Here is a 12,141-nt window from a genome sequence, read left to right on the forward strand (position 1 = left end):
AAGTTTCTCAAAATGCCTTCCAGGAATTTTTTCTTCCAGGAATACAAATATATCAAATGAAAGAACAGACCCTCTGCTTTCAAACAAGCAATAAACAAACAAAACGGGGGAAAAACTTTCATCTTATATTTTTTTCTCTGCCATAAACTTCTAAATATGGGTATTTTTCTTAAAAAATATTTTTTTAGCAAAAAGCTGAAGAAACGGATCAGATTCAGAATGATTATCAAAACATACACAGACTTTAAAATTAATACATTATTTTTTTGCTTCAGATTTTTATAAATTCTTCATCTAGTGGATAATCACAGTGTTACAGATTAACATAAAACCTCATCAGGAACACATTTTATGCAAATGTTTTTTTCTTAATTGACGAGATAACCCGTCAATGGCGGGGAAAGTTAAAGGGGCGGTTCAACAGTATTTGACACAGTTTAGAAGTTGTAGTCTTCATGCTAAACAAATGCAAAGTGTCAAAAAAACAGAGTTTGTGATGGAGTATTTCTGGCCCAAACTTTTTCGAACATGAAATAATAACGGAAAGGCTGTTCTGTCTTTTATAAAGTTGACAACACGAAAGACTCTTTGAACATATGAAGGATGAAAAACTACTCTATAGGTAACCAAGATTAACATTAAATTGGCAGAAACGGTGTGTGTTATGTGACATATATTTTTCCTACCATAAATATATAAAAAAAAATTATATGTAAGGATTAATTGACGACGGGCCATTGAATTATAAGAAAATAATGCACACCCAAGCTGGTAATGCGGCACGACGCAAAGCTGTGCATTATTTTCTAATAATTCAAAGGACCGGAGTCAATTATTCCTCTTATACCACGGTTACCAAAAATATTGCTCTGGTGCGTATTTTTAAGACATTTGACAAGTAAGGTGTGCGGTTGTCAAAAAATAATGAATACCCACGGAATATTTCTCAACCAATCAGAATACAGTATTCAACATACCCGTGGTATAATTAGTAATAAATGTTTTGATTTTCTTAATATCTAGATTTTTTTGCACCCTCAGATTCCAGATTTTTAAATAGTTGTATCTCTGCCAAATATTGTCTTATCCAAACAAACCATACATTAATGGAAAGCTTACATGGAATGATTTTTTCAACTTTCGGATTATATATAAACCCTCAATTTAATATAATGACTATTCTGGCTGGTTTTGTGGTCAAGGGTCACCTATCTGTTCACACAATATACAGGTTCAAAAGCTGTCATGAATGGTGAATAAATGCTGGTGATGTATATATAAAAACTCCAGTTATGATTACAAGTCAAAGAGAATTGTGGATTTAATTGGTTGTCTTTAATAAACACACACACACACACACATCATGGTGAAATGAACTGGGGAATCGGGCTGTATGTGTTTCTCTTGCTTTAATCTAATCCTGCAGTGAATAGGTGGAGCAGATGCTTGGCTCCAGAGCATCACTTATATTACTGTATTTTGTCTCACCGGTGGAGTCGTGGCCAACATCCAGCCATTGTTTGTTTGTTTATTTGTTTTGTTTAATCCCCGTGTGCTCTTTTTGCCAGCAGCGGCAGTCGCTGCTCTTGGCTGTAACGCACGAAACGCTGCGAGATGTTTTATTAAGAGGCTCAATGCTCCAGCCTCCGTTTGACCCGGGGTGAGAGGCATGCCTTAATGATATGAAGCCCCCAAAAGACCAATTTACACTCAGGACAGGTATATTTTCTCTGAGATGAATCATTCAGAATGTCAGCGCTCTCCTACTCGCGCACACACACACACATTTTTACACTGCTGTATTGAAGGGAAATCTTAAGCACTGAACAAACCCTTTGAGCAGCATAAATGTACATATTTCTTATATAATAGCTATTGTTCTTATTATAATTGAAAACTGTGTTAATTAACATTTGTATGCATTTGACAGATGCTTTTATCCAAAGAGACTTACAGTGCATTACATGTATACATTTTATCAGTATGTGGGGACCCTGGGATCAAACCCACAACATTTTGCGCTGCTAACACGATGCTCGGTCACTGAGCTAGAGGAGTTATTATTTCCAGTTACTAGTATTTATTATTATAAAAGATTTGTACACTATATTGTAAAATTCAATGACCTGAGGTGGGATACTAGTAGGCTGGAATATATTGACCCTTCATATATCATGAAGCTGATGGGCTTGACAGAGACATGAAGACTACATGTTAAATGATGTAGATTTTGCCTACTGTATGCTTCTATATGACTAGGTGACATGTTTGAATACATAAAGTATAGATAATTATAACAGTAATTCTTATAATGTGTTAACATTTATTTTATCCCTATGTCTTACAAAAATAGCATAAAAAATAAAAAAGACAAAAATGGCTATCAAAACCAAAGGTTTACCCTTTTTTAAGTAAAAATCTATTGTGGTCTTATAATGATAACAAATCAGTGAGAACACAGGGCCTCGCTGCACCGTCAGATTAAAAATTATAGCTTGTCTGAGAGTAATCATTGGGGCGTCCATATCTCCGGATATCATTTTATAACAGCACCTAACCAATGTTGATCAGTTCTCACGCTACCTTACCTGATCACCGTTGCTCCCCTGCAAGCCCACACATACAAAGATCACATTGAAGTCAAAGTTTAAAGTGCTTTAGTCCACACTTGGATTGGAGGATAAAAGCACATTTGAGAGTCGTACCCCCAAAGGGTTAGCACAAGGATCTCCGTTTACAGATTTAGGCAATCCCTAGTTTCTTTCTTCTGAATGCCTACGGATATACCTAACTAAATATGTATTGCAATACAGTCTAGAGCATGGGTCTTTAACAGGGGGTCCGGGCACCCTTGGGGACTGTGGTGGAATTACTGGGGGTCCTCCAAGTAATGTTTGAATATAGGATACGTTTTTTTGTGTGTGTGGAAAAAGTAAGTTAAAGGCGGGGTGCATGATTTTGTGAAAAACACTTTGGAAAAGGGAGTCGGGTCGACTACCAAAACACACTTGTAAGCAGTAAGGGGCGTGTCTACTTACCGACATCGTTGCTTGGATTGCGTATATGTGGGGCAGGTCTATTAACTCTTTCACCGCCAGCGTTTTTTAAAAAAGTTGCCAGCCAGCGCCAGCGTTCTTCATGATTTTCACAAAAGTTTAATGCCTTCCAGAAAATGTTCTTCTTCAAATATATAAACATACAATATACCAAATGAAAGAACAGACCCTCTGCTTTCAAACAAAAAAAAAACGTTTCATCCTACCTTCAGTAGTTCTTTTGTAATCAGCTTTTGAATATGGGTACGTTTCTGCAAAAACACCACATTTTGAACAAAAAGCAGAGATAAAAAGCAGACTTTTCATAGAGATCCCATTCAGAGCGATCTTTAAAACAGACACGGACATGCAGCAGCTTGCCATAGGGCAATACTTCCGGGTTTAAAAAGTTGCCACCTAGTGGATAATAGCGGTATTGCGGAAAGACGGAAATACTCGTCATTGGCGGGGAAGCGTTTTCTCTTGATTGACGAGATATCTCGTCAATGGCGGGGAAAGAGTTAAAAGAAGGTTCAGATTCTATATGGGTAGGGGCCTGTTTGTTTAGGTGATTTCAAATATAGTTTGAAAAAAGTTTGAAGACCTCAAAAATGCACTTAAGGGGCTCTTGAGGGGCATTTCTCATAAGACTCACTGAGCGCCAGGATGTTATTTTCAGACTGCTCAATAGGGTATCCCTTATTTATTGTGGGTTGTTGTTAAGGCAGAGGCCTAATGTGATAAGATCCTATGGAGTGCTAGATTGTTGTGGTTGCCATCAGCTTCTCTTTACCTGTGACGCACACACACCAGTTATCACAGTTTCTTTTAGGATATCTTAGCTTGGTTACCCACTTAAAGGAACACGCCCACATTTTGGGAATTTAGCTTATTCACCGTATCCCCCAGAGTTAGATAAGTCCATACATACCTCTCTCATCTCCGTGCGTGCTGTAACTCTGTCTGACGCAGCCCCCGCTAGCTTAGCTTAGCACAAAGACTGGAAATGCATGGCTCCAGCTAGTATACTGCTCCCAATAAGTGACAAAATAACGCGATCATTTTCCTATTTATGTGTTGTGATTTGTATAGTCAAACCGTGTACAAATAACAAGGTGATATGAGACACAGCGATCTTTTAACAGTATACATACTGAGAACTATATTCTCTGAAGACGAAGCACTGCCGCATGGGCGGAGTGATCTGCTCGCAGCACACGAGAAGCCCCTGGTGAGGAGCAGAGAGTTCGGTCAGAGTTGTGCAAATCACTCCGCCCATGCGGCAGTGCTTCGTCTTCAGAGAATATAGTTCTCAGTATGTATACTGTTAAAAGATCGCTGTGTCTTATATCACCTTGTTATTTGTAAACGGTTTGACTATACAAATCACAACACATAAATAGGAAAATGATCGCGTTATTTTGTCACTTATTGGGAGCAGTATACTAGCTGGAGCCATGCATTTCCAGTCTTTGTGCTAAGCTAAGCTAGCGGGGGCTGCGTCAGACAGAGTTACAGCACGCACGGAGATGAGAGAGGTATGTATGGACTTATCTAACTCTGGGGGATACGGTGAATAAGCTAAATTCCCAAAATGTGGGCGTGTTCCTTTAACCGTGATTTTGAAACCTTTCACCTGTTTATTTCTCATTTCTTAACGGTAAACTGCTTTCCTCTGCTTCAAAGAGAGTGCCTCTGTCCCATCAAGAGAAGTCTTTGAAACATGTTGCTCTCAGCCAGCCTTCGAGACTTCTGTATACTGGTACAAAGCAGAGGTGTGCAGTCAGCATGCATGTTGCAAGCGTGTGTCCTTTGAGGTCACAGAAAAGGAGAGAGCCAGGAGGTGGCTAAACATCACAACAAATGAATAAAAGAAGGAAAATGTGTAAAAACAGTGCAAAGCTTACAGTTCAGGCTAGAATCAGCTAAGGTTGTTGATATCTGTAGTTTTGATATAAAGTTTAGGCTTTTTTGTGATTGAATGATTTCTAATGTACGTAAAGTCATCTTACACAATGTAAAGATCATTCTGTAAAAATATAACCTTGATATCTTTAGATTGACTGAGTAAAATTGAAATCGATCTTTAATGCTTTTAGGGGTGGTTTCCTGGACAGGTATTAGTTTAAGCCAGGACTAGGCCTTAGTTTTAATTATGTAATATAACTAGTTTTAACAAACATGCCTTACTAAAAACATTACTGGTGTGCATTTTGGGGCAAAACAAAGGGCACATATGTATTTTAAGATGTGTCAGTGCAAGTTGTTTTCAGTTTGAACAGCTCTTACATTTATTTTTATCTAGGACTAGTCTTATCCCTGTCCGGGAAACCACCCCTAAATCTCCTGTATATCAGGAAAAATATATAAACATTTATGCAAAATGAATACATTTATGTTTCCTTTGAGTCGAACCCATAATGCATTTACAATAACAGGTCAGTTTACAAAGTTTTTGAGGACTTTCCAACCCCATTCACACAACACTTTGGTCCCAGAAAATTTCCGTAAAATTGGCAGAGAGGCTTTTGATGTGAAAGCAAACGTGTCCCGTAAATGTTTTGGGATCACTCCCGTAAAGTGGACCTAGTAACAATGCCGTAACATACATAGAACAAGACGCAGAAACAATGCTGTAACAATGCATTCACACCAGACGAGGTAGAGGTGGCAAAAACGTGCTATTTGCGCATAGATGGACGCTTGAACATTTTGAGTTTACTCGCTTCATTCGCGTGTGAAAGCCGCACGTGAAATTCTAGTCATTCGAGACATTCACGCGGAAATTCGCGTCACGGGAGGGGCTTCTGCGACTCCGCTCATTTGCGTGTGAAAGCCGCACGTGAAATTCTAGTCATTCGAGACATTCACGCGGAATTTTGCGTCATGGAAGGGGCTTCTGCGACTCTGCTCATTTGCGCGTGAAAGCCGTACGTGAAATTCTAGTCATTCGAGACATTCACGCGGAATTTCGCGTCATGGAAGGGGCTTCTGCGACCCAGCTCATTTGCGCGTGAAAGCCGCACGTGAAATTCTAGTCATTGGAAACATTCACGCGGAAATTCGCGTCATGGGAGGGGGTTCTGCGACTCTGCTCGTTCGCGCATGATATTCTAGTCATTCGAGACATTCACGCAGAGATTTGCTTCATCCAGGGGCTTCTACGATTCTGCTAGCTTCCTGTAATAACGTAACTACAAAAGTAAGCTCCTGATTGGTTAATGCAGCGCGAATATCCGCCAAAGTTCAGATTTTTCAACTTACGCGTTTCCCGCGGCAATGCTTAATTCGCACTTGGTGCGGAGTGCGCGGATAGTACGGCGCGGATGATGCGTTGCGCACCAATCGCGCAGCACCATTTGCACTTACCGCGCCGAGCCATTCGCACTTACCGCGCGCAGGTTGCATATTCCCGTCTTTGCATCGACTTAACATGTAAATCACTCGCGCTTGCCGCCTCTTCCACGTCTGGTGTGAACACACAGTAAGGGGCGTGCCATAGTGAGGATGCGCGTGTCATCACAACCAGAAGTTACGGTTCTGCTCTTTGTCAAGAAAAGTCTGCAAACTGGACTGTAGCAGAGATCAGGGAGCTCGTAACTTTCGGCGCTGAAGCTATAATCATTTACCAGCATGATAGAACAGCGCATCACACGGTCTGATCTTGTCATGAACTAAAATGCAGAGAAATCACGGATAATTAGCAAACTTCAGATGCTGTGGGAAACAATATGTCACGGGATCTTTATAGACAAATCCCAGATGCATTTTCTGTTTATTTTCCGTAATCTCTGTGTGAAAAGGGCTTAAGTATGATGGCAATAGCAACCTGTATTTCCTTATTACAAAAAGTGTTTGGACTCATATTGGCACCTTTTGCTCTTTGTTTTTTAGGCGTCGGTGTGTTCACTCCTCATAAGTTGCTGTTAAGTGTCTGCACTGAGGCGGGCTGCACCAACAGTACCCAGATCACCCTGTTTACAAGTCAGCTGCCCCCTACACATGTAGAGCCGCCCGTCCTGACCGTACTGGATGCCCACAGTATACACATACAGTAAGTATTAATAAACATTCTTAAACCAAAATTAAGTAGTCCGCCACTCGAATAATGTTTTTACTTAATTCAGTAATGTTTTGAATCTTTGAAATTTAGATTTATTGGAGTTTAAATAGAAATATTAAGATGCATTATACTTTTACTACTGTAGGTCTTGTCCTTGAGCGCTCACTTTTACACAAACACACTAACAAGACGTCAGTAGCAGTGAAGGTGGTCGTCCTCACCTTTAATATTAACAATGTTTTATCAGAGCGATACACTAATGAGGTGACGGACATCTGCTCTCCCTAAAAGGACAAAAAACATCTCGAGTCTAGTTATTCTTCACCATTATGCTAAAACCGAGTTTCGCGTGTCAAACCCGAGCCCTCCGAAGACGCAGCGTCTAACCTCTGTTCAAAATCAGAAAGGTGCCCACCAGAAAATCCCACACTGCTGCGATTTATCTGACCAACCCGTATGTCAAATTTGAGAAGGCGTCTCTGTCCACCGCACGGGTGCATTAATCAACTGAGTGTTTTCCATATAATCATAAAGTACGTCCCATCCGCCAGTCACGCCATTGACTGTTTGTCCTTATTGTCTTTGCGTGTCCTCTGGCTGCAGTTGAGAAACCAAAGGAATAGAGCGATGCTGCAGGTCTTGATTTAGGGGCTAATGCTTAACTCATGCACCCGCGCCGGACCGTCTCATTGAACTGAATGTGAAACGTTAGACTGCGACCTTCTTCTAGCCTGTTTAACATGCTAAAATTTTCCCAGTGTTTGACCCTTGCGTTGAATGCCTCTTGACTTGGAAAATAAAGAGAGAAGGGAAGTCTGCACGGATGTCTCTGCTACGGGCCTATAGTAATCTGTGTGAAAGCCTTTAGAGGTTCATCTTCAGCTGCCCCGTCACCATTACTTAAGAACTATGTGGAGAGGGCACCACACCGGGCGAGAGCGAGAACTTTAAGAGAGCTTGCGGGGGCGACAGGGAACCGAACTTATGTACTCTTCAAATTCAGGCCAGGAGCGCTTGGACGCATCTCCCATTTGAAGAAAAATGTCATCACTTTACTAAAAGATCACAGGTGGAGAGAGCTGAGGAGAATACATATTGGAGATGTCACCTATAGACGCTCAGCAGCAACAACATAAACAAACTTTTGTGGACCAAATGCAACTTCCGGTAGACTTCCACATAAAATCAATAACAAGTCATTTTACAGTAGTCTATAATGACACGTTAATTACCTTTGTTTATATGTCGTATTTAATACGTATCAATCCTTACACTAAACTAATGTTATTCTGTAAAATTAATGTATACAATGTTAGCTACAGGTCCTTAAATTCTTACCAGGCTGCCAAACCTCTCCGCACAGTTGTAATTCATGCTTGTCGTCTCCCCTAAACTTTATAGCAAACCAAAACATTTTATTTTCAACAAGGTATTTGTTTCAGAGATCAGTTTATTCACTAGCAAGGTTGATGAATAAATACAGACCGGAAGTTAACTTCAGTTAGGCACGTACTGCCGACAATACGCGTACACGCATCCGATGAAACCGTCTATGCAGTCCTTCCACACTGTCAGAAAAATGATCGCAAGCTGTCACTGGGGCAGTACCTCTTATACAGTATGTGCCATTTACTATAAGTACAGATATTTTTTACCTTTGGTTCCAATATGTACCTCTGAGGTCCCAATATGACCTCTGTAGGTTCAAATGTGTACTTTTTGAAGGGGTACCGCTTTAGTGATCACTTTTCTAACAGTACTACATGGATACAAAAAGTGAATGTGGATACCAAAGTCATAGAAACTTAACCAAGAGGGTGTTTGTGCACTAATGTTATTTTACAAAGTAGTTTTTGCTAAAAACTATAAAATTACAATTTAAAAAAGTTTGGGCTGGAATCATAGGCGTGAGAGGCAAAAACAATGTGTCTGGGTCCCCAGCAGAAAGAAATATTGTATTTTAATATTTAATTAAACAATTGCTTTAATAGACAAAAAGTTTTGTTTACGTTGCCGTGTCGCAGAGGCGTAGTGAAAATGTAGTGAAAATAGTTAAAATGCAAAATGGAGTTTTATTTATAGATGGTTTCAGCAGTAACAACATAAACAAGCGGCTTTCGTGGTCATCACGTAACTTCGGGTAAACTCAGCTTAGAATAAATAACAACAAAGTCCTTTTAAAGTAGTTTTTTTATATAACAAGCAAAATAAACAACACGTAGATTACATAGGAACCCAAAACATTTGTTATTTTCGACGAGGTATTTGTTTAAGAGTTAAAGCGTAACTAAACCCCTGGTCAGAGCCTGACTCCACCCACTGGCAATATTTGAAAAATGCAAGAAAAGTGGGCAGATCCCAAGGAGATAGAGGGGACGAACTAAGTATGTGGTGAGATCATTACAAGGGCGTTGTGAGCTTGAACCTGCTTATGTCATGAGTCATTTTTTGGACCCAACATCCAATAGGATAATTCAACTGCAGTAGCCACCGTTCAACCTGAAGAGGGCAGCACTCAGACGTTTTTACACCATATATTGTAGTATTGAAACACTTTATATCCAAATGTCGAAAAACTTACTAAAATCAATGAACAGCACTAATAAAGCCCCATTCTTACAGATCATTAACTAAAAAAAGTTGGTTTAGGGTTTAGTTACGCTTTAAGTTTCAGCAACTAGTCAGACCATTAAACAAACAGAACCAGAAGTAAAGTTCGGACCAGACGCTTATCGCGTCACCGCACATGCGCCTGATGAAACGGTCTATAGACGGTTTCAGCAGTAACAACATAAACAAGCAGCTTTCGTGGAAAACATGTAACTTCCGGTAAACTCCGCTAAAAATAACAACAAAGTCCTTTTAAAGTAGTTTATTTATATAACAAGCAATATAAACAACACGTAGATTACCTAGGAAACCAAAACATTTGTTAATTTTGATGAGGTATTTGTTCAAGGGTTCAGTTTAGCAACTAGTTAGACCATTAAACAAACAGAAACTGGAACTAAAGTTCTGACCAGATGCATAATCATGTCACCGCACGTGCGTCCCATGAAACCGTCTATATGGATGAAGCAAGTTGAATGGATTTGGGGAAGCAGCAGTATGGAAGTCAAGGCTGTATCTGAAACGCGAAACAGAGTTTAATTTATTAGGGCTTTCCTCAGGTGGAATGGATTTGACTGACGGTGCTCTGACAAGTGAACAGACAAGTGAGGTCTTGTCCAACCCACATATAAAAGTTTTGATGCCTGTGGCTTGAATAAGAAATCATACACAAAACAATTGCTGGGATATTTTCAACCCAACGTTGGGTCAAAAAGGGATGAGCAGCTGTGTTGAAATTAACCCACAAAATTTTTATATTTAACCCACAATGGGTTTAAACAACCCAGCATTTTGGGTTAAATAACGCTGCATTTTAGAGTATAGGATATGTATTAAGTAACATATGTAAAAAAGAGTTTGGTTCCAAAACGCGATAAATGCCATTTTTATAAACAATTAGTTACCACCAAAATCAGTATTGTGTCAGGTCAGTATTAAAAAGTAAATTCTTAAATTTACGCAAAAAACGATATCCGTTGTGTTATTCTGTCATCTTTTCTCCCTTTTTTCCAAAATGTGACAAACGGCAGTCCTCTTTCTCTGCAGAATGCAATAAATCCGCTTAGCCAATCACAGTGCACCATTCCACGCATTGTAAACAATAATGGCTGTGCTTTGAATACACACGGAATCTTAGTTCGGGATCAACTAACAAACAAAAACAAAATAATAATTTTGATGGCATTGATAAACCTGTGGTGGTTTTCTGTGGCGGGGAAGAAACGTAAGCCTTCAAAATCTAATAATTTACGTGAGAGGCTCTCGGGCGAAAAAAAATGACGGCTGTTGCTTATTCTGATACATCAGCATCAAGCTTCTGTCATGCTAACACATTGACTCCAGGGTATCTTATGAAAAACTTTCCATTATTTTACTCGAAATCAATGAAAATCGATCAGGACCAAAATATTTTACAGCTGATAGCTGTCAAAAATGTTCAGGGATGACGTCCCAAGGATGATAGCAGCAATGACAAAGTGTTTTGGTTAATGCCATTAATGTTTCTATTTTTAATCAGTGTATAGCACTAGTCAACTAAATGAATATAACATGGCAAAGATGAATGCACATTTATATGTTGATTCAATAGATTTATAGCATTTTGAAAAAAAACATTTTACGGAAAAAAAATCAGTTTTTAGAATAAATCTTTGAAAATCAAATTATGGATTTGCATTTTTTATGTTTTTATAACCTAAAGATTATATGTGAAAGTTTGTAACAGAAAATATTGGTTTTCATCTTGTCACTTTCTTGGTATAGAAAACACATTTTTACCCAAATTAGTCAAAATGGATTTATTGTGTTTTGGAACCAAACTGCTTAAATATGTTTGTGTGGATGGACACTTGTGAATGAATCACAATTAAACACCAAATGTAAATACAGTTGTAAAATGCTTTTTTGCAAACTTAAACTTTTTAAATGACTTTCGTCATTGTTGCTGCAAAATAAATTTACATTTATGCAGAAGGCAAAGACTTTGGTACAACTTTAAGGTATACATTTTATCAGTATGGGATTCGACATTTGTGGTGCCAATGCAATCCTTTAGCAATTAAGCCACAGATAATTGTAATTATGTCTATTGTATCAAAAGTAATTCATTTCTAGAGCCTTACAGACAACAATTTGGCAAAATACTGACTTATACCAAGGCAAAACCCAACAGCAGTCCACTGCTATCCAAAGTAGGGATTGTATTACTTGACCCAACCGCGATGGGTTGCTACACAGTAAATACACTATCTCTTGTCTTCAGCAATGTAGCAACCATGCCAAACAGCTTTCATTCAATAATCCTCATTTCAGGTATTGAAGGAAGAAAAGCTTGCTCTTTTATTCTCCCTCTACTTCTGTATTAATGGCACCGGAGAGGTTTTGATCCCTGTAAGTCATTTATTAAAAAGATGTATATGACCCAATTTGTCT

General features: G+C 39.0%; 1 protein-coding gene across 1 annotated transcript in view; it reads left to right on the forward strand.

Annotated features, from left to right (window-relative positions):
• ush2a (Usher syndrome 2A (autosomal recessive, mild)) overlaps positions 1-12,141 on the forward strand; it is a 328,621-nt gene that overhangs the window by 131,581 nt on the left and 184,899 nt on the right. The window contains 1 exon segment of the mRNA XM_055171788.2: positions 6,930-7,089. Coding sequence (XP_055027763.2) covers positions 6,930-7,089 — 160 coding nt within the window.

The sequence above is a fragment of the Misgurnus anguillicaudatus genome, chromosome 7 (genome assembly GCF_027580225.2).
Source record: "Misgurnus anguillicaudatus chromosome 7, ASM2758022v2, whole genome shotgun sequence".
NCBI lineage: Eukaryota > Metazoa > Chordata > Actinopteri > Cypriniformes > Cobitidae > Misgurnus > Misgurnus anguillicaudatus.